Raw genomic sequence first — 23,619 nt, 5'->3', positions numbered from 1 at the left:
GGCAGCGGGCTTTACTGACAATGTCATTCAGACCCTAATTAACGCCAGAAAACCCGCTACCTCGCGCATATACCACAGAACTTGGAGAGCCTTTTTTCGTCACTGCGAACAAGATCAGCTGACTCCTATGTCCTTTTCTTTGCCACTCATTTTGGCCTTTCTTCAGTCTGGCCTAGAGGCGGGACTATCTCTCAGCACTCTCAAGGGCCAAGTTTCGGCCTTGTCCATTCTATTCCAACGTAACTTAGCTAGCCGTCCTCAGGTCAGGACGTTTCTACAAGGGGTGGCTCACCTGGCGCCCCCCTATCGCCCTCCAGTGGAACCATGGGACCTTAATATGGCCCTAAGCGTCCTACAACAGCCTCCATTTGAACCCATTCAGGACATTCCAGCCTCTCTCCTTTCCTGGAAGGTGGCTTTTCTGGTGGCTGTTACCTCTATTAGAAGGGTCGCAGAACTCGCAGCCCTCTCTTGTTGGTCGCCTTTTCTGGTCTTCCATCAAGACAAAGTAGTGCTCAGGCCGGTGCCTTCCTTTTTGCCAAAGGTGGTTTCCGCTTTTCACATTAATGAGGACATCGTTTTGCCTTCCTCTTGCCCTGCTCCAGTGCATCCACGGGAGAAGTCCCTGCACAAACTGGACCTGGTCAGAGCTCTACGTGTGTACCTTTCCAGAACGTCCTCCCTTCGGCGCTCGGATGCCCTTTTTGCCATCCCTGAGGGGTATCGCAAGGGTCTCTCTGCTTCCAAGTCAACCATCGCCCGTTGGATACGTTCGACCATCTTGGAGGCACATCGCATCTCGGGCAAACCTCCCCCTCCCGGAGTAAGGGCTCACTCCACCAGGGCGGTGGGGGCCTCTTGGGCGGTCCGCCATCAGGCTTCGGCCTCTCAAATCTGCAAGGCCGCAACGTGGTCTTCTCTTCACACCTTTTCAAGGTTTTACAAAGTCCACACTTATTCTTCGGCTGATGCCAGTCTTGGACGGAAGGTTCTGCAGGCGGCAGTTGCCGAAATCTGACCTAGTCTGTGACTATCTTCTGTTCTCCCACCCAAGGGACTGCTTTGGGATGTCCCATAGTCCTGTGTCCCCCAATGAAGCGATAGAGGGATTTTTGGTACTCACCGTAAAATATCTTTCTTGGAGCCTTCATTGGGGGACACAGCACCCTCCCTGTTTTTGGACATATGTCCCGTTGAGCATCTCATTTAGTTTTTCACGGTTGTGCCCTGTCGGGCATTACATAGTTGGTTATTTTGTGCTTCTCCTACTGCTCTAGCCACTAACTGGTGAGCTTGGTGCCTGTCGGTGGGTGTATACTGCGGAGGAGGAGCCATTTTTCTTTTTTTGCCTAGTGTCAACCTCCTAGCGACAGCAGCATACACCCCATGGTCCTGTGTCCCCCAATGAAGGCTCCGAGAAAGAGATTTTACGGTGAGTACCAAAAATCCCTCTATAACTTTCATGTGCAGCTAGTCTCTTAAGAAAAAATGAGGACGGGACTCTAGCACCACCTATTGTGGGTAGCAATGCTAAAAGTCAAAATTGACTCTTTAAAGGGCCTTGACACATGACTAGGAAGTCAAATCAGACAGTGCATTTGCAGCTATGTGTTTCGGGGTGTTTGCCCCTCAGTCTGTATTGCCTTCCTCTTGTTTTCCAGGTGGAGAAGGACATGTCTGACGTCAGTCTGGGGCCCACCCCCATCCCGGAGCTGTCACACATCATGATCGGCCTGGAGAGCTGCTCTTTCCTGGTAATCATCCACCTTACAATCATTATAAATGATGAAAAATCTCTGCGCTCATGTCCCTAATCCCATCACGTGTCCTCCGATAGGAAGATGATTTCATCCCATTTGCTGTCCTGAATATGATGATGGGCGGTGGAGGCTCCTTCTCTGCCGGAGGACCGGGGAAAGGCATGTTCACCAGATTGTACCTAAATGTTCTCAACAGGTGAGACCCCAACATCTTCATCATCCCGCCCTCCACCCCTTACCTGTTATTTCCATACTGTATTATGAATCACGTTTTGACACCTGCCGGAGTCTCCATTTTATTAAAACCACATGTGGGGTCTGTGATGCAGATTGGTAAGACCACTTCCATGTCTCTGCAGGCACCACTGGATGTATAACGCTACCTCTTACCACCACAGTTATGAAGACACTGGACTCCTGTGTATACATGCCAGCGCTGACCCTCGCCAGGTGAGACCTCCGCCCACAATAACTTGCCCCAGAGAGAGGATTTTAAGGGAATCTGCACCAATCTACAATCTGCTAAAGAGCATTTCCAGTACAATTTAGGTCCTTAATATCAGATCATGGGGGGTCCGATATCCGGCACCCTCACCAGTCAACTGTTACCATCTCCGTCAGCAGCCGGACATTGCCGATCATCTCCCGTTCATCTGAATAGGAGCTGAGCCGCAGTAACAAAAGCGGCATCCACATATTGCACAGAGCTGAACACTGCTTACATCCACTGCTGGAGATGGAAACACAAGATTGGTGGGGGTGGCTGCTGTCGGACCCCACAATCTGATGTTGATGACCTATCCTAAGAAAAAGGGTCGTCAGTGATGAGTGCACACTGACACTGTGATTTGTGGGGGCGGCTGGTGTCGTACCCCCACCAATCTGCTGTTGATGACCTATCCTAAGAAAAAGCGTCCTCGTTGTGCGCGCTCATCGCTGGCTCCTGTTTGCAGTTGCTGCTTGGAACTGTAATAGAGACAGGAGCCAGCGATGAGAGTACAATGATGATGGTTTTTCTTAGGATAGTTCATCAACAGCAGATTGGTGGGGGTCCGACACCAGCCACCCCCACAAATCAGAGTGTCAGTGTGCACTCTCATCGCTGGCTCCTGTCTGTAGTACAGTACCAAGCGGTGGCTGCAGACAGGAGTCGGCAATGAGAGCGCTCATTGCAGCAGCCCAGCTGTGTGCTGTTCACAGTGTTGGTGTGCCTTCTCATCGCTGGCTCGTCTGCAGTTGCTGCTTGGTACTGACAAATTCTCACCTATCCACATGACGGGGGATGAGCACCTCTCGTCCCTCCATTCATTGTCTATAGGACTCTGTCTCTCTTTGTCAGTCATGTAGACAATGAATGGCACTGCACTGCTCCAGTTAAATGGGGAACACAGGATCCCTGTTCTCATGATCCCCTGATGCTCAGACACTTCTCATCTATCCTGTGGGTAATTGTGAGGGTCTTGGGACTCTCTGTAGCATTGTAAGGCTCTTCCAGAATTAACACTGCTCTACCTGGTTGTACCTTCACCCAGACTCTGGCATAATACTGTCCCGGGATTTACCAGCTGAATTTTTGCTGCCACCTTCCTAAGGGCTGACATATCAGTAGTTAATCTTGCCCAGTATTCCTCTCACGTCCTTCGATCTTGGCCTGTTTTGCACATTTAGTATAACCACCTTGGCCCCATTATGTTCCCAGATATCTTGTACATTTACTAGTAGACTAGTTGGCCTTACAGAGTCTATAAAATCTGGGGTGGGCGCAATCCAAATGCTTCTAAATCTTATGGCTTGTTCCAGTAGTTCAGGTCCTTTTTTAGCTCCTATGGTTCCCCTTCCAGAAAACATTCACCCTCATCCTCCTGTTACACCTTGTGGGATTTTGAGGGTCTTCCAGTACTCTAAGCTTAACCATTTGATGTCTGAGTGCACCTTCTCATCCTGATCAGCAGGATCTTGCCTTTTGCTTATTTTAGGGTAGTCCTGTTTTAAGCATTTATGGCATATTCTAGGGCACACCATACATGCCTGATAGGTACAGATCCCACCTCTGGGACCCCCACCTTTTGGGAGCTTCATTTGTAAGTGAGTAACATTGTACCTTCAGGGTTACCCTCCTGCCCAATCTTTCATCAGGTGTGAACAGTTACTCCTAGTGAGCATCGTGCATTCGTGCTAATAATTGGTCAGATATCTGCCGCCCATCAAATATTTTTTGTCGGCATCTGCCCTGCCCAGCATACGTTTGTATCTCCCACACCAAATATTAACTCTATATATGAAGGATTTGCAAATGTGGTCACTGATAGAAGATGCTTAAATGACTGTTCAAACCAAGCACATGCACTTGATGCACCCTTGGCGTGGCCAAACAGTTCAGCGCACCTTCCCACCCTTTTGTTTTTCATCTATCCCTGCCCTCCGCCAGTTGCTGTCAGTGGATTGGAGGGTGAGGATGGATGGAAAATAAGTAGTTGGGAAGGGTTAGTGAAGTGTTTGGCCTCACCAAGGGGGTACTGAGCGACTGCGCTTGGTTTGAACAGTCATTTTGTGTTTACACACCCTTTTTAAAGAATATGTACGTCATCAGATTTCACAGTACAAGCTGCATCCATTATTAAATAGATCTTAGACCTGATTAGGCCGGTATACTTATTTTAAAAACCTTTGTCAGAATCATTTTTGAAGGTCCCAAATGAACAGGACTCAGTATCAGATGGGAAAACCTTTATTGTACTGCCCTTCTGACATGGATTTTCAAAACAAGTACACCAGCCTCATCAGGCCAGATATCTATCCACAGCTTGTACTGTGAATTCTGGTGACTTTTAAGTTGGGAATATCCTGACAATTATACTTGTATGCAATGATCATATGATATGAAGGACACACGGACGCTCTGCTGTTTCCATTACCTTTATTTGGCATATATTGTGCTATTCACTTTTGTCTTGGGCTTTGTCGCTTTCTATTGTTTCATTCTTTTTTCTTTTTTTTTTTAAGTTTTACATTCTCTTTTTTTTTTTTTTTTTTTATAATTTGCAGGTGAGAGAAATGGTGGAAATCATCACTCGGGAGTTCATACTGATGGCCGGATCAGTAGGGGAGGTCGGTATGCCATTGAAGAGCTCATTTCTCCTTCTGTTGATGGTCGGGGACATCATCATATGGTGGGTGCGGTTCTGTGCTGCTCGGCCTGAGCTTCGGATGTTTTTCTCTTTTATTCAGGTTGAACTCGATCGGGCAAAGACCCAGCTAAAGTCCATGCTAATGATGAACCTGGAGTCCAGACCGGTCATCTTTGAGGATGTTGGGAGGCAGGTTCTGGCCACGGGGAAGAGGAAGCTTCCTCATGAGCTCTGCTCGCTCATCAGTGAGTATCTGGCTGAGCAGTCTACTGTAATAGGACCTTTTAGCTGTACGACCTCACGACTACCCTCTCCTGATTGTGGTGTAGGACCTTACGACCGTCCGCTCCTGACTGTGGGGTGGGACCTCGCGGCTACCCTCTCCTGATTGTGGTGTGGAACCTTACGACCTTCCGCTCCTGACTGTGGGGTGGGACCTCGCGGCTACCCACTCCTGATTGTGGTGTGGAACCTTACGACCGTCCGCTCCTGACTGTGGGGTGGGACCTCGCGGCTACCCTCTCCTGACTGTGGGGTGGGACCTCGCGGCTACCCTCTCCTGACTGTGGGGTGGGACCTCGCGGCTACCCTCTCCTGACTGTGGGGTGGGACCTCGCGGCTACCCTCTCCTGACTGTGGGGTGGGACCTCGCGGCTACCCGCTCCTGACTGTGGGGTGGGACCTCGCGGCTACCCTCTCCTGACTGTGGGGTGGGACCTCGCGGCTACCCTCTCCTGACTGTGGGGTGGGACCTCGCGGCTACCCTCTCCTGACTGTGGGGTGGGACCTCGCGGCTACCCTCTCCTGACTGTGGGGTGGGACCTCGCGGCTACCCTCTCCTGACTGTGGGGTGGGACCTCGCGGCTACCCTCTCCTGACTGTGGGGTGGGACCTCGCGGCTACCCTCTCCTGACTGTGGGGTGGGACCTCGCGGCTACCCTCTCCTGACTGTGGGGTGGGACCTCGCGGCTACCCTCTCCTGACTGTGGGGTGGGACCTCGCGGCTACCCTCTCCTGACTGTGGGGTGGGACCTCGCGGCTACCCTCTCCTGACTGTGGGGTGGGACCTCGCGGCTACCCTCTCCTGACTGTGGGGTGGGACCTCGCGGCTACCCTCTCCTGACTGTGGGGTGGGACCTCGCGGCTACCCTCTCCTGACTGTGGGGTGGGACCTCGCGGCTACCCTCTCCTGACTGTGGGGTGGGACCTCGCGGCTACCCTCTCCTGACTGTGGGGTGGGACCTCGCGGCTACCCTCTCCTGACTGTGGGGTGGGACCTCGCGGCTACCCTCTCCTGACTGTGGGGTGGGACCTCGCGGCTACCCTCTCCTGACTGTGGGGTGGGACCTCGCGGCTACCCTCTCCTGACTGTGGGGTGGGACCTCGCGGCTACCCTCTCCTGACTGTGGGGTGGGACCTCGCGGCTACCCTCTCCTGACTGTGGGGTGGGACCTCGCGGCTACCCTCTCCTGACTGTGGGGTGGGACCTCGCGGCTACCCTCTCCTGACTGTGGGGTGGGACCTCGCGGCTACCCTCTCCTGACTGTGGGGTGGGACCTCGCGGCTACCCTCTCCTGACTGTGGGGTGGGACCTCGCGGCTACCCTCTCCTGACTGTGGGGTGGGACCTCGCGGCTACCCTCTCCTGACTGTGGGGTGGGACCTCGCGGCTACCCTCTCCTGACTGTGGGGTGGGACCTCGCGGCTACCCTCTCCTGACTGTGGGGTGGGACCTCGCGGCTACCCTCTCCTGACTGTGGGGTGGGACCTCGCGGCTACCCTCTCCTGACTGTGGGGTGGGACCTCGCGGCTACCCTCTCCTGACTGTGGGGTGGGACCTCGCGGCTACCCTCTCCTGACTGTGGGGTGGGACCTCGCGGCTACCCGCTCCTGACTGTGGGGTGGGACCTCGCGGCTACCCGCTCCTGACTGTGGGGTGGGACCTCGCGGCTACCCGCTCCTGACTGTGGGGTGGGACCTCGCGGCTACCCGCTCCTGACTGTGGGGTGGGACCTCGCGGCTACCCGCTCCTGACTGTGGGGTGGGACCTCGCGGCTACCCGCTCCTGACTGTGGGGTGGGACCTCGCGGCTACCCGCTCCTGACTGTGGGGTGGGACCTCGCGGCTACCCGCTCCTGACTGTGGGGTGGGACCTCGCGGCTACCCGCTCCTGACTGTGGGGTGGGACCTCGCGGCTACCCGCTCCTGACTGTGGGGTGGGACCTCGCGGCTACCCGCTCCTGACTGTGGGGTGGGACCTCGCGGCTACCCGCTCCTGACTGTGGGGTGGGACCTCGCGGCTACCCGCCCCTGACTGTGGGGTGGGACCTCGCGGCTACCCGCCCCTGGCTGTGGGGTGGGACCTCGCGGCTACCCGCCCCTGGCTGTGGGGTGGGACCTCGCGGCTACCCGCCCCTGGCTGTGGGGTGGGACCTCGCGGCTACCCGCCCCTGGCTGTGGGGTGGGACCTCGCGGCTACCGGCCCCTGGCTGTGGGGTGGGACCTCGCGGCTACCGGCCCCTGGCTGTGGGGTGGGACCTCGCGGCTACCGGCCCCTGGCTGTGGGGTGGGACCTCGCGGCTACCGGCCCCTGGCTGTGGGCTGGGACCTCGCGGCTACCGGCCCCTGGCTGTGGGGTGGGACCTCGCGGCTACCGGCCCCTGGCTGTGGGGTGGGACCTCGCGGCTACCGGCCCCTGGCTGTGGGGTGGGACCTCGCGGCTACCGGCCCCTGGCTGTGGGGTGGGACCTCGCGGCTACCGGCCCCTGGCTGTGGGGTGGGACCTCGCGGCTACCGGCCCCTGGCTGTGGGGTGGGACCTCGCGGCTACCGGCCCCTGGCTGTGGGGTGGGACCTCGCGGCTACCGGCCCCTGGCTGTGGGGTGGGACCTCGCGGCTACCGGCCCCTGGCTGTGGGGTGGGACCTCGCGGCTACCGGCCCCTGGCTGTGGGGTGGGACCTCGCGGCTACCGGCCCCTGGCTGTGGGGTGGGACCTCGCGGCTACCGGCCCCTGGCTGTGGGGTGGGACCTCGCGGCTACCCACTCCTGATTAAGGCAGCCCCTTCTCTGTGTGTGCAAATCTTACATAGCCTCTCATACACATTAGCTTTAGTAGTGTTACCTAATGTCACTCTTTGACACTAAAAAAAAAAAATTTTTAGACCTGGATGTATTTAAAATTATAAACAGAGGCGTGTCCTCCTACCAGCACCCACCAAAAACTCGTGTCAGGTGACAAGCAGAGCACGTCATCGGCCAATCACAGCCAGTCCTGGAGCGGTCAGTGCGGCATCCCCTTGGTGCTTCAAGGAATTGTTTGAATTTTTTTATTTAAGGCATGGATGTCTTTAAAACAATTCCTTGAAGCAGCAAGTGGAGGGCACAGACGGCATCAGCAGCTCTTCTCTTGATTAGCCGGCCTGGTGTGACTGTAGCCGGCCTGGTGTGACGCACATGTAATCAAAAGAAGATCCGCAGATGCCTTCAGCTAGGAGGTGATTCTCAGGGCTCCTGTCCAGTGGCTACAGATTACTGACGTGGCCGATGGGCCAACTGCTGTATAAAACTTTCCAGCCAACACAAATCTGCATGTGCGCTGTATACAGCAAACGGTGATTTACTTATACACATGACTGTCTGCAAAGCTGCATTATGTTTTTATGACCGATGCATTGGAGCAGTAAAAAAAAAAAAAAAAAAAAAATTGTTTGCAAAACTGGAAATGGTTTTAAAGGCTGTGTGTATATCTGATTCTTTCAGGCAAGGTGCAGGCTAGTGACATAAAGAGAGTGGCCACTAAAATGCTGAGGAGTAAGCCTGCAGTCGCTGCACTGGGCGATCTGTCTGAGTTACCGGATTACGATCAGATTCAGGCCGCGCTTTCCAGCAAGGACGGACGTCTGCCGCGATCGTACAGGCTCTTTCGATAGGCCGTGCCCTGTACAGAAGTGATGTGAACATATCCTACTCGGGGCGGGGTCCGCCCTGCACCCGCTGCTGTATATCGGGTTTTCGTCAGTGATAAAGTGACTTATTGGCTTCAGTAGATTTCACCGTCTGAGGAGTCGGAGCCAGGAATTATGTAAGGATCCCGAGTCTATTACGCTGGTGTGTATGTCAATCTTAAGGGGGTCCTCTAAGTGCCCCCTGCCATTCTTGTAAAAAGAGGATTTGTAATGAGGTAAAGTGGAAAATTGCATGTTAAAAAAGAAACCAATAACTTTGCAATTTTACTTGTTAAGGCCAGATTCATACATCAGTGATTTGCAGTCTGTGTGCGGACCGGATGGGTAGGGTCTCCTGAGCATTATATCGCAGCGTCATGGGCATATATGACAGTGAGTTCAGGCCGGAGACCCGCGACCGATCGCTGCATCAGGCTCAGTACTCAGGCCGTGAAACACTGATGTGTGAATCCGGCCGGATGATGTGATTGCCCCTTTTCAATGCCATGGAGGTGTTTTTTTGAGGAACCTTAACCATGTTTTCTTAAACAAATTCTCCAACATGGTAGATGCCAAAAAGTAACCCCCCCCAACCTTTTTGGATTGTATTGTGCTAGTTTAAGACAAGTCAGAGGAAACACCCCTCCTCCCCCCATCTTGTTTTGTGTGCTTGGTGTATCATTACCTTGTGATGTCCTATAGAGACCATCTTCTGCCGTCTCCTGTGTTATCACCCGGATCCATTATACCAGGTTGTGTCATTAGCCAGGCTACAGCGATACTGTACATCAGCCATAACCATGGCTCCAGCATTTCTTTCCAACCAGTGGGGAACTACAGCTGCTAGCTTATTAGGAGTTGTAGTTTTCCAATGGCTAGAGGTAGAGGTAGAGGTGGGGGGGGTGCGCCCGCATGTTGAAGACCCCTGCTCTACAGTGTTGGTCTTCTAAGGTACAAGTCAGGGGCGATGTTGTGCATCATGAACCTCTCTACAGTTATTATTTTCTAATTATAAACTACTTGTACAATAAGGCGGAGTCACTAGAAATGAGTCATTCTTCAAGGGGCAACAATATAGAAACCTGGACTCTGGTACCAATGGTATCATGTCTGTGCAACCTCATAATACAACACTTAAGGAGGAGGTCCACTGGGCACTGTCCAAGGTTGGGAGATCCAGAGGTCAGACCGCCACCAACCCCAAGTAAGTGGGCATAGTGTTAGACTAATGCTGTATGTCCTTAACTGCCTGTAAGGCAATTGACATGCTACCCCTCTAGTAATTGTGGTGGCCAGGAGTGCAGGAAAACAGAAGAGGGAGATCCTGGAGCAGCACTGCAGCCCTTCATTCTCAGGAGTCTCCTCCATCAGACTGATGGCAGACCTAATGCAAGAAGGTGGCAAGCACGGAAGAACCAGTGACATCTTGTGGCTATTTTAAAGAATTGCACCTTGCCTGCATGTAAACAATTAACAGGTGGAGCTGTGTCTTTACGGTATTAACTACAACCCCTGGCAAAAATTATGGAATCATCGGGCTCGGAGGATGTTCATTCAGTTGTTTAACCCCTTCGCAACCCTGCGATTTTCCGTTTTTGCATTTTCGTTTTTTGCTCCCCTTCTTCCCAGAGCCATAGCGTTTTTATTTCTTGGTTAATATGGCCGTGTGAGGGCTTATTTTTTGCGGGACGAGTTGTGCTTTTCAACGCCATTACTAGTTCTCCATATCGTGTATGGGAAAAAAATTGCAAGTGCGGTGAAATTGCAAAAAAAGTGCAATACCACAGCTGTTTGTTTTTTTGCTTTTTTTTTTTTTTTACCACGTTCACTGAATGCTACAACTGACCTGCCATTATGATTCTCCAGGTCATTACGAGTTCGTAGACACTAAACATGTATAAGTTGTTTTTTATTTAAGTGGTGAAAAAAAAATCCAAAATTTGCTAAAAAATAATAATAAAAAAAAAAGCACCATTTTCCAAGACCTGTAGCATCTCCATTTTTCGGGACCTGGAGCCAGGTGAGGGCTTATTTTTTGCACGTCCAGTTGAAGTTTTTACTGATACCATTTTTGTGGTAGATCTGATGTTTTGATCGCCCGTTATTGCATTTTATTGTAATGTTGCTGCGACCAAAAAACTTAATTCTGGCGTTTAGAATTTTTTTCTTGTTACGCCGTTTACCGATCGGATTAATTGTTTTTTTATATTGATAGATCGGGCGATTCTGAACGCAGAGTTTGATAATCCTCTCCTTTGTTTCAATTGACATCTCTCGTGTTGGAGCCATGATTCATGTCTGTCCACTTGGTACAACAGCTCTCCAAGGTGTGATCACTCCTTTTTAGATGCAGACTAACGAGGAGATCTAATTTGATGCAGGTGTCAGTTTTGGAAATTACAATTTACAGGGTGATTCCATAATATTTTCCTCAGAATTGAGTGATTCCATAATTTTTTCCCTCTGCTTGGTCTGAAAAAAATTACCCTTACTGAGTACCACATTTTAATCTTGATTTCTTTTAGTGTTTCTTAAAGCCCTAAAGTTGCCATTTGAAATGACTTTAGTTTTGTGCCATGTCTGCGATCTGCTTTTTTTCAACAACATTAAACAACTGAATGAACATCCTCCGAGCCCGGTGATTCCATAATTTTTACCAGGGGTTGTACAGATAAATGCAGTCATTCTTGTACAGGACATCAATATCAGAGTGGTGGGAATGTGGCGCTCTCACTGATCAGCTATTATTAGCCCAATAAAAACATTGAAAGGAGCCGGAACAGCACAGCCCCCTACAATATGTAGAGGTCACAGCTGGGTGCTGCAGATCGGCTTCTGTTCTCTAGTGATGGCAGGTGGCTTGTTGCAGCCAGTTTCTAAAATACACCTAAACCAGGCCAATTCTGATTCTCCACCATCAGTCATGTAATGACAGACAAGTCACCTGTAACCCCAGGTCACGGCCACAGTACATAAGGATAAAGTGACTGTTACATGACTAAAAAGATAGTGAACACAATTATATTTACTTACCAGTCACATGGCTGAAGAACGGTAAACAGTTAATTATTCATGCATTTCCAGGAGGAATAGCTGAGGAACACTATGCAAAACTAATCATATGACTGCTAAAGCAGACTTATCAGGACAACTAATACATCGCTGATTCCATAGGATTAGACATATATGGCTGCTTCCCTCCTCCCAAATACAGTACCTCATCTGGCCATGGGTTTTTTCTACTAATGCAGCTTGGACTGAACTGCATTACCACACATGACCTGTGAACACACGTGGCACTGTTTTGAGAAGAAAGCAGCCACATTTTGTTTTTTTTTTAAATCCTGGACAACCCCTTTAATCAACTCCTAGTATACCAAGGTGGAAGGTAACAATCATTGGAGAATACTGTAAACTATTTAGTAAGGTTGTGTTCACACTAAAAAAAAATGCAATTTTTATTACTAAAGAGTTGTATAGAATTAGAAAAAACAGCGTTACTCTGTCCAGTGGTTGTATAAGGTACTGCAGCTCATTGCCATTCATTTGAATTTAGCAAGCTGCAGTAACAGACACAACCTGTTGACAAAAAAGGCGCTGTTACTGCAAAACAAAGGAACTGTATCGGATTGGAGACAAATGCAACAGTCCTAGCAAGTACCAGGGGTACAATATATTATGGCTCTATAGATGGCGGAGTGCATGTACTGTACTGGCCCATACATAAAATCTGATCACTGTATTGATATTCTGGATTCAGGCTCCTGCCTCTGTCCATGGTGCTGATAGTATGGAGGATCCACAGGTCAGATCATCAACATACAGCGCCACATGGCTCGACTTCCTTTACTGATTATGAAGTGACCTTTAACCCAGCACCTATGATAGTGTCCCGGATGACAAATCTACCTCATTAGGCCGGGGCCACAAAGGTCATAGGGCCAAAGATCACTGAATGCCACAGCATAAATGCATAGGAACAGGGGCCTCATGGGGGGTCCACAAAGGTCACAGGGCCAAAGATCACTGAATGCCATAGCATAAATGCAAGTGAATGGCGGCCTCATTGGGGGTCCGTGACAATTGCAAAAAAAATCCAACCGGTCCCAACTGTGCGACTTGTTTGTTGCAATGTGACCCCATTCACTTTCATTACAGTGCAATCATTGCTTCAACCGTATGCAGAATTCACCACTTAATTAGATTGGTTCTCACCCAGCTTTCCCTGGAATAGAACGGTTACTGGCTCAGCCTACATTGCAATGCCAGTCTCATGGGATGGCAGCATTAATCGCACAGCGTGTCCCCCTTGTCCTGCACACACCTGTCATGTCGCTCTCCACGGCGCTGAATCCTGCTGGGATAAACAGCAGCTATGACTGGGAACCCTCCACCATGAAGATTTCTGACCACTTATCGGTTCATCCTACTCCAGGGTGGAGAAAGCTGTATATGAACTACAAGGTAAGATACATAACATTATAATAGTGCACTGATAAAATAAGAGCAAGCATGAATTCTGTACCTGCCTCTAGGGGGAGCTGGCCACAGAAGTGGTCATATTGTATCTGCTGTGAGCGCCCCCTAGTGGTGCCTGCTTATCATTTATAATTGAAAGTTTTAGATTGAATATTGCAAACAAAAGTGCAGGCATTGGTACATTGAGAGACCGCAATTAAATTATTTTTCTATACAAAATATAGCCAAAGCCAACAACGCTTGCTCCATCTATGGGTTGTTAAAGGTGCTGTACAAGATTAGCCAAATATGTCTGGTTACTTCTAGGCACAGCTCCACCCTTGTCCATGGATCGTGTCTGGTATTGCGGCTAAATTCTATTGTTGTAATACCACACACAGTCTGATAAGGGTGGCGCTATTTCTAGAAGAGAAACCAGCCATGTTTTTCTTATCTTGTTCAACCCCTTTAAAAGTAAGCAATCATGTTTGTGCCCATACACTTTCCCATATACATGCATGCACAACTTGGCCGAGCATGCATATGTTTCTTATAGGGAGAGGGGAGTAATCCATTGTTGGACACCCCTGTCACCAGATTATCGCCACTCAGGATCGGATGTTGAAATTCAACATGTTCCTCTAACTCCTCCATCTGTCGGCGGACCCCATACACGTAGGATAAGGGGTCTTTCTTGCTGAAATTGGTGACTTTTCATAGATATGTATGAGAAGATGAAACATTAAGCAAACAATTTTAAAGGGTGTTTGTCCAGAATTCCGAAAACATGGCTGCCTTCTACCGAAAACAGCGCCACTCCTGTCTATAGGTGGTATGTACTTCAATGGAACCAAGCTGCAATATTAATCGGTAAACAGAAGTGGTGCTTAATTCAGGCAAAGAAAGCCATGTTTTTTTTAATTGGTGACAACCCCTTTAATAAAAGCATCATAATAAAATATTGAATCTTAGAAAAAACTGAGCCCCTCCCCCCACTCCTCATAATTAGTGTGGGGCAGTACTTAATTTACACAATACTGTTCCAATTACTGTTAAATAAAATTTAAAGGGATATTTTCATCTTCATAGATTAATATCTTTGGGTAGGGTTTGTAAAAAAAAAAAAAAAACACTTTTGCAATTAACCACTTATTAGAATTTGTAACAGTTCTTGAGAAACTTTTTCGTTTGTTTACAACTCACTGCCTGGGAGGCCGACCACCGCTGCTGTCCGGGAGGCCGACCACCGCTGCTGTCTAACTTGTAAGCAGTGCAGGTCGCGATTAGGAGGTAACAGCGCCTCCAGCGATCCTGACCAGCTTCAAAACAGTGATTACCAGCTGAATAGAAGAGAGCTTATAAGCGCGGTGTCTGGCAGTGGTGGTCGGTCTCCAAGGCAACGAGCTGTAAACAAAAATGTTAATATCTTAAGAATAGGTAAGTTCTCATGAGCAAAAGGTCTTGTATTTTCAAGCACTATCTGACAACCATTTATGAAGATGGGAATAACTTCCTTGAAGAGCAGTTACAGCACACCGTCCCTTTAAATTCTAACAAGTCACTTGCATCCATAGTCCTATGTGGTGGGATGCTTTCGTTTACATAGGTCTCTGGAAGTCGCTGCGCTCACGTTCATGTTTTATGCGTTGTAAATAAGGAGGACATTATGGCCGCAGCATCTTATCCAGACGTCGCTGAATTATCTTATTTGATACCAAAAATAAACTGAGGAGAGATGGATTTTTTTTTTTTGCACAAGACGGGAGATTTCCCACCTGCAGTTCTATATGCTAATTATCCGCAATGTGATGTTTATAGCCAGGCGTATTGTATATACAATTATTAGCTATTTAAATTGTGCAAAACTGCAGATTGTAAAAATTTTATGCATGTTACATATTTAAGATGTATCCCTCCAAGGCTGCTCCAGGCGGCAGCTACAAACTAGAAAAAGATAAACATGCTGCACAGACAGCGGAAACTAGGAGCGCAATGTCGTTCCCACATATACTAGGCCTCATTTCACCTAATCTGCTGAGAAATGGAGCAGTTACCCTTAACAACCAATCAGATTCCGCCTCTCATTTCTCAGAAGGCTTTTGGAGAATGTAAGCTGTGACCTGATTGGTTGCTACGGGCAATGGCTCAATTCCATAGTAACCAATGTCCCCCATTACATACATGCTTTCTTTTCAAACATTCTGGTAGCAGTTTCGTCTTACAACAGTGTGCCCCAATAGGGTGTAACGACCACATAAAGGCAGGGTCACAAGCTAATTAAGAGTGGCTATTGTTTTGGCAGACCGAACCCATTCATGTATTACCTGGTCGGCCATCTTTTAAAATGGCCGACCCGTAATATTTAATTTCACTAACAGGGGAAAGATGAAAATTCTCTGTCTGCTTTGTGTATATATACCCTATTCAGATGTATGCATTTCCATAATTACTGGCTACACACAAACTCGTTACCGTATGATTCTGTAGTCAACCATTACTCCACACTTTTCTCACCCCACTTTTTTCTACTTGTAGGCACTAGAAAAAGGAGGGCAAAAATGTGATTACATAAGGTTTGTAGTCTGTAACTATGGAGACAGATAGCTCTTCATAGTAGCTGTATACACAAAACGGTAGCAGATTTTTAATCAAGACTATAGGCCAAGTTGCTTCATTTTCTAGTTTATATACATTGGAAATTCGGTTCCCAAAGTATACAGTGTATTGTATATTATTCAAAATAATAGCAGTCCAATATGACTAAGCAGATTAATCACTGTTTTTGGTATAAATTCTATCACCACATGTCAAAAATTTACCAGTTGGTGAAGTAGATTCTAAGAAAACCACCAGACTCAGCATTCATGATCTGCAGGTTCTTGAGTCTGTATATCTGAATAATTGTACGGGGTGTGTTCAATATAATAGCAGTGTGGAGTTCAATTAGTGAGGTCAATCATTCTGTGAAGAAACAGGTGTGAATCAGGTGGCCCTTATTTAAGGGTGAAGCCAGCACATGTTGTACATGCATTTCTCCTTGAAAGCCTGAGAAATATGGGTCGTTCGAGACATTGTTCAGAAGAACAGTGTACTTTGATTAAAAAGTTGATTGGAGAAGGTAAAACTTATAAAGAAGTGCAGACAATGATCGGCTGTTCAGCTAAAATGATCTCCAATGCTTTAAAATAGAAAGCAAAATAAGAGGCATGGAAGAAAACGAAAGACTACCATTTGAATGGATGGAAGAATAACCAGAATGGCAAAGGCTCAGCCAATGATCAGCTCCAGGATGATCAAAGACAGTCTCAAGTTACCTGTGAGTACTGTGACAGTTAGAAGACGCCTGTGTGAAGCTAATCTGATAGCAAGAACTCCCCGCAAAGTCCCACTGTTAATAAAAAGACATGTACTGAAGTGGATACAAATTGCCAAAGAACATATCAACTGGCCTAAAGAGAAATGGAGAAACATTTTGTGGACTGATGAAATTAAAATTTTTCTTATTGGGTCCAAGGGCCGCAGACAGTTCATCAGACGACCCCCAAATTCTGCATTCAAGCTACAGTACACCCTGCAGACAGTGAAGCATGGTGGTGCAAGTAACATGATATAGGAATGTTCCTCTTACTATGATGCCGGACCTATTTACCGCATACCAGGGATCATGGACCAGTTTGCATAAATTAAAATACTGGAAGAGGTCATGTTGCCTTATGCTGAAGAGGATATGCCCTTGAAATGAGTGTTTTAATAAGACAATGACCCTAAATACACCAGTAAATGAGCAAAATCTTGGTTCCAGTCCAACAAAATTGAGGTTATGGAGTGACCAGCCCAATTTCCGGACCTTAATCCGATAGAACACTTGTGGGGTGACATCAACAAATGCCGTTTCTGAGGCAAAGTCAACAAATGCCAAAAAAGTCTGGGATGTAGTCAAAGAATCCTGAGCTGGAACAACAGGTGATAGGGGCCAGAAGTTGGTTGACTCTATGCAACATAGATGTGAAGCAGTTCTAAAAAACTGTGGGTAACAACTAAATAGGAGGTTAGGGATTCACAGCAATTCCAAATCCTCAAAAAAGAGACATATTGCGAGTTTGTAAAGACAAATGCAGACACTGCTATTTTTTAGAACAGCCCAGTGTTCATTTTTTGTTATTTTCTGTAAAGTAGTTAAATTATCTACATTTCTCTTCATGTTTTGAATTAGAAAACCGTGTGCAATGTTCCCAATGCCTGGAAATAAAAACTGGTATAAAGATTTTGTGCTTAACTCATGTTTTAGAACACACTGCTAATATTTTGAACACTACTTTACACACCCTTATTGTGGCATCACAAGCCCCTTTGTATCGCATCATCATGTATGTTAATGTTTGTGTCCCAGCCACTTTGCTTTCTCCTTGTAGGAACTAAAAGACATACTGTATAGAGATAGAGATGGCATAAGGACGGCGGTCTGATAGCAGCGATGTACCCTACATGTGATGAATGTCACCCAGCTTTCCGAGGCCCCTCAATGTCAAATCTGATTAAGTTTGCCCGTATAATATGTGTAATTACAAAACTACCCTATTTATTCAGGGTTCTAGAAAAGCTGGGGGACAAAAGCTGCAATACTAACGGTCTCCTGGCTATTCCACAAAAGAAGAGTATAAGATCCACCAGTGGGTTTGTGTTTTCATGATTGTCAGTAAATAAAGCTTAATCATCTGATATATTTTCGGTATTAATTCTAGTATTTTTCACAATCTCTGCTAGCTGTCATTGCATAGCCACTTTCAAAGCTTAACTTTCAAGTCCTAGTCATGTGAAATTATTGTTACATGTGTTTTACAACCAGCCATGCTCCTGAGTGATCATCACACGCCCGGGACAGTGTGTCATCCTCTGGAGCAGGGATGTCAATCTCAAACACAGAGGGCCGAAGTGGAAAACTTGGACAAAGTCATGGGACAACCAGTATTCAGTGTAATGGGCCCCACCTAGTGCTCCGTATTCAGTGTAATGGGCCCCACCTAGTGCTCCGTATTCAGTGTAATGGGCCCCACCTAGTGCTCCGTATTCAGTGTAATGGGCCCCACCTAGTGCTCCGTATTCAGTGTAATGGGCCCCACCTAGTGCTCCGTATTCAGTGTAATGGGCCCCACCTAGTGCTCCGTATTCAGTGTAATGGGCCCCACCTAGTGCTCCGTATTCAGTGTAATGGGCCCCACCTAGTGCTCCGTATTCAGTGTAATGGGCCCCACCTAGTGCTCCATACAGTGTAATGGGCCCCACCTAGTCCTTCATACAGAATAATGGGCCCCACCTAGTCCTCCATACAGTGTAATGGGCCCCACCTAGTCCTCCATACAGAGTAATGGGCACCACATAGTCCTCCATACAGTGTAATGGGCCCCACATAGTGCTCCATACAGTGTAATGGGCCCCACATAGTCCTCCATACAGTGTAATGGGCCCCACATAGTCCTCCATACAGAGTAATGGGCACCACATAGTCCTCCATACAGTGTAATGGGCCCCACATAGTCCTCCATACAGTGTAATGGGCCCCACATAGTCCTCCATACAGTGTAATGGGCCCCACATAGTCCTCCATACAGTGTAATGGGCCCCACATAGTCCTCCATACAGAGTAATGGGCCCCACATAGTCCTCCATACAGAGTAATGGGCACCACATAGTCCTCCATACAGAATAATGGGCACCACATAGTGCTCCATACAGTGTAATGGGTCCCACATAGGGGTGGTGGTTCTGGTGTCGGGGGCCAAATATAATCACCCTGCGGGCCGGAGTTTGACACGTATGCTTTGGATGTAAATGATGAAGGTTCCTATTCAATGACAACGAGCAGAAATCCGTCATACATGACTTTCTCACATCTGATCATTTTTCCAGTTTTATACAAAGAATATTCACCAAATAATGACACCGCCTATTGCTTTATAATACGTTTTGTGCGTCAAATGCGCATAGCATCCAGAATCTCTGCTTGCTGTCAGTGAATGGGAACATTCTCAGATACATCCAAAACCATTTTGACTTTCTCCTACGATCACGGCAATTTTTTTTTTCAAGCCAATGATAGTGTTTTTACTCACTATGAGGAAGCAGAGATCTTGAAACACAATGTATCACAATTGCAGAAGTTTTCTTTTATATAAATCTAAATCATTATATAAAGACCCTTTAATTTGCAATACCAGGTCTTCGTTTCATTGTGGTCCATAGAGCGCCCAGTGGTACCCAACACCCTGCCCGTGCCATCAAGAAGTGCTTAGTCTGTCTCTTTACATCCCAATGGGCCCCAAGTAGTGAATAGGGGCCCCATGTGAAGCACTTGGCTGTAATGAGGGCCTGACTTGGCCGGGCTCATGTGTTACCTCTGATCCTTGCGCTCCCCCTCCCAGTCCTGCCGCTCGGGGCCAGAAGGTGAGTTGAAGGGGAAATGGAGCCGCTTGGTTGTGCTATTTCTGAATCTCCGCAGATGGTTGTGAAGTTTGACTCAGATTGGGCACCATGCCATGTAATAACTGTTCAAAAAACAAGGGCATAAAATATTAACAACACAGCACAATAGGATTTTAATTTAGCTTCTGCAATGAATTGGGCTCTAGCAGAACGCCAAATGGTCAGGACGCGCAGCTCATTGTGGAGCGAGACTATTCCTAGCACAATATGGGGAGATATTTGTAGGATCGGGCTCAATGGTGGAAGATGAAGGCGTGATACATGAGGCACCCCTTCACTGCCGGTGTGGATGTACTTAGAATGTGAGGGAGCCCCATCTCTATTCCCGGGGTCCACATCCTCTTTCTGTGGTTTCAGAAATGTTGCATGGAGTTATATTTCTGCTGCTACCCTACGAGGACAAATCGGCATCATCATCCCAAACAATAGTAATGCCAGCTGCACCAAGAGTTTGCCATTTATTTCTCTGGAAGAGAGCTTGCAGTACCATTTACAGCCAGTTCGATATTTAAAAAGAAATAAGAAAACAGTGGTATGACTAGTGCCTAATATCCGGGCAGTGCATGGGACCCTGACCCTTGGTTAGGTGCCCCAGAAATCGGGGCAAGAGCCACTTTGAACTGTATTAGTGTCAACATAGCACCAATATACTTTGATCCTATGGTAGAGCAGAGTGCCCTATTACGCTCCATCCCATAGACCACCGCTCTATTCACATGGGGCTCTTCAGAGTCCTGGTTCTCGGGATTGGTGGGGGTCCCAGTGGTCAGACCCCAGCAATTGGGAAATTATCCTCTATCCCATGGATGAGAATAATTGAAAATACCTCTTTAAAAAGGTTGACCAGGATTAATTATTCAAATACCGATGGAAAATACTGAACATATGTGATCGTGGCCTTACACCCAGTATACAGGACAGGAGAAATGGTACTGTGCAGTGAGATATATATATATTATATATATATTATATATATATATATATATATATATATATATATATTATATACACACACACATATACACACACACACAGATACTGAGAATTACACCTTCCTGTGTATATAATATACTGATAAACTATATACTATTTAGTATATATACAGCTCCACACTATACTAGAGTATATAGTGTATAGCTCTGTACATACACTATATAGTGTGAATATGTACCTGTGTAAATAGTATGTAGTGTAGTTTACACTATATATAAAATCACCATACTATATACACAGCTCTACGCTATATATACAGAGCACCAACTGCCATATAGATCACATAGGATCCACTGAGACTCGGCTGTATACATCACATAAGAGACAGACTGCTGTATACATCACACAGGATACATCGAGATTCTGATGTGTACAACACATAGGATACACTGAGATTGCTGTATACATCACATAGGGTACACTAAGACTCCATTGTATACATCAGATATGATACATGGAGACTCTGCTATTGCTGAATACATCAATAGGATCAACTAAGCCTCAGCTGTATACATCACATAAGATCCACTGAGACTGCTGTAAACATCTCACAGGATCCACTGAGTCTGCTGTGTATAAATCAATTAGGATCCACTGAGACTCTGCTGTATACATCACATAAGATGCACCGAGACTGCTGTATACATCACATAGGATACACAGACTGCTATAAATTGTATAAGACACCGGATATACATAGAGTCTGCTGTAGAGACATTACATAGGGCCTATCTCGGTAACTCACCCAGACCCTGGAGATGAGGGAAAATTGAAGGCTGTAGACCGCTTGACACCCACAGGAGTAGATTCTACTCCGACTGACATTGGCTGCATAGTTACAATGGCGGGAGCAAGACAGAGCAAAATATAGCCCACAAAGAACATGCTGATACCGGCCCTGGCTGACTATGAACTTCATTCAGCCTTGTGTGCGCCGCAGCAGCGGTCAGTACTAAACGCTGCACACAGTGCTTCTGTGCAGAAAAATAAGGTAAGTGGCAAAGCAAAATGGGGCCGGTGACCCACTATGAATTTGAGCACTGCGGCTTCCCAGGAATCTACAAAGTCGGGCAGATGGCTAGTCTGAGCTTGGTGCTAAACCATATTTGGGCCAAGTCCCGATGAATTTGTGACTTAACTATTGCACACACTAGCTTGATAAAGTAGTTTTCCACAATATGGCAAATCCCAAAACTACCCATCCATTTAGCAGTGCCAAGATGGCTCAGAAACCACTACCTTGAAGACCTGGCTCTATGCAGAGAAAAGGTCCCCTATTTTAAGGATTATCATTCTGACCCGACAGGCTAATTAGTAGGTGTAGGCATAGGCCTAGAGTGTACACAGAAATCCAGAGTACCCATAGCAATGGTCTGAAATGGGTAGCCCCAGGGCCCCCATTTGCCATTAAACAGCCTATCGGATTCTAGGGATCACTTCGCTGGGGACCAAAGTGGGTTAAAGAGGCCACCCCCCCCCCCCCCCTGTCTAACCACTTCTATGCCATGGCCGCTGTTCACCACAGCATCTTAGGGGTTATACTGCTGTGATCAGACTTAGCTAAATCGCAGCAATTACCAGCAGGTGTCTGCTGTGTAAAACAACTGGCACCAAGCAGTTATGGAGGGGGAAATGGTGCATGAGCTGACTGCAAACAAATCCTCCCAACTTCTGTCATACGTATACACCAGATGTTGGGAGAAGTGGGTAGTCACCAGGCAGGGAGCCCTTGGCTCACTGACCCCATAGTAGTCGCATGGCCTGCCACACCATTGGTTGTGCCCTCTTGTTCAACTTAGAGTATAGCATGCATATCCCAATCTAAAGTGAATCTACCATGGAGCTTATCCCCCTGTACGTGCATGAGTTCATATACAGTACAGACCAAAAGTTTGGACACACCTTCTCATTTAAAGATTTTTCGGTATTTTCATGACTATGAAAATTGTACATTCACACTGAAGGCATCAAAACTATGAATTAACACATGTGGAATTATATACTTAACAAAAAAGTGTGAAACAACTGAAAATATGTCTTATATTCTAGGTTCTTCAAAGTAGCCACCTTTTGCTTTGATGACTGCTTTGCACACTCTTGGCATTCTCTTGATGAGCTTTAAGAGGTAGTCACCGGAAATGGTCTTCCAACAATCTTGAAGGAGTTCCCAGAGATGCTTAGCACTTGTTGGCCCTTTTGCCTTCACTCTGTGGTCCAGCTCACCTCAAACCATCTCGATTGGGTTCAGGTCTGGTGACTGTGGAGGCCAGGTCATCTGGCGTAGCACCCCATCACTCTCCTTTTTGGTCAAATAGCCCTTACACAGCCTGGAGGCGTGTTTGGGGTCATTGTCCTGTTGAAAAATAAATGATGGTCCAACTAAACGCAAACCGGAGGGAATAGCATGAAGCTGCAAGATGCTGTGGTAGCCATGCTGGTTCAGTATGCCTTCAATTTTGAATAAATCCCCAACAGTGTCACCAGCAAAGCCCCCCCACACCATCACACCTCCTCCTCCATGCTTCACAGTGGGAACCAGGCATGTAGAGTCCATCCGTTCACCTTTTCTGCGTCGCACAAAGACACGGTGGTTGGAACCAAAGATCTCAAATTTGGACTCATCAGACCAAAGCACAGATTTCCACTGGTCTAATGTCCATTCCTTGTGTTCTTTAGCCCAAACAAGTCTCTTCTGCTTGTTGCCTGTCCTACGCAGTGGTTTCCTAGCAGCTATTTTACCATGAAGGCCTGCTGCACAAAGTCTCCTCTTAACAGTTGTTGTAGAGATGTGTCTGCTGCTAGAACTCTGTGTGGCATTGACCTGGTCTCTAATCTGAGTTGCTGTTAACCTGCGATT

General features: G+C 47.4%; 1 protein-coding gene and 1 long non-coding RNA gene across 2 annotated transcripts in view; one reads left to right on the top strand and one right to left on the bottom strand.

The window, feature by feature from the left end:
- The window catches only part of PMPCA (peptidase, mitochondrial processing subunit alpha), a 47,650-nt gene extending 37,788 nt beyond the window's left edge, over window positions 1–9,862 (top strand). The window contains exons 8-13 of the mRNA XM_073640164.1: window positions 1,662–1,754; window positions 1,838–1,956; window positions 2,120–2,210; window positions 4,806–4,868; window positions 4,989–5,133; window positions 8,647–9,862. Of these exons, the coding sequence (XP_073496265.1) occupies window positions 1,662–1,754; window positions 1,838–1,956; window positions 2,120–2,210; window positions 4,806–4,868; window positions 4,989–5,133; window positions 8,647–8,816 (681 nt within the window). The 3' untranslated portion in view covers window positions 8,817–9,862. The remainder of the gene's footprint in view (window positions 1–1,661; window positions 1,755–1,837; window positions 1,957–2,119; window positions 2,211–4,805; window positions 4,869–4,988; window positions 5,134–8,646) is intronic.
- A 9,823-nt stretch (window positions 9,863–19,685) lies between these two features.
- Window positions 19,686–23,619, bottom strand: part of LOC141153109 (uncharacterized) — a 42,007-nt gene continuing 38,073 nt past the window's right edge. The window contains exon 5 of the long non-coding RNA XR_012247239.1: window positions 19,686–19,831. This is a non-coding gene — a long non-coding RNA (uncharacterized lncRNA). The remainder of the gene's footprint in view (window positions 19,832–23,619) is intronic.

Source organism: Phyllobates terribilis, unplaced genomic scaffold (assembly GCF_046119375.1).
Source record: "Phyllobates terribilis strain yellow unplaced genomic scaffold, ASM4611937v1 Scaffold_7__3_contigs__length_470593459, whole genome shotgun sequence".
Lineage (NCBI taxonomy): Eukaryota > Metazoa > Chordata > Amphibia > Anura > Dendrobatidae > Phyllobates > Phyllobates terribilis.
The sequence above is the reverse complement of the archived record's forward strand: the minus strand, read 5'-3'. Positions and strand labels throughout refer to the sequence as shown.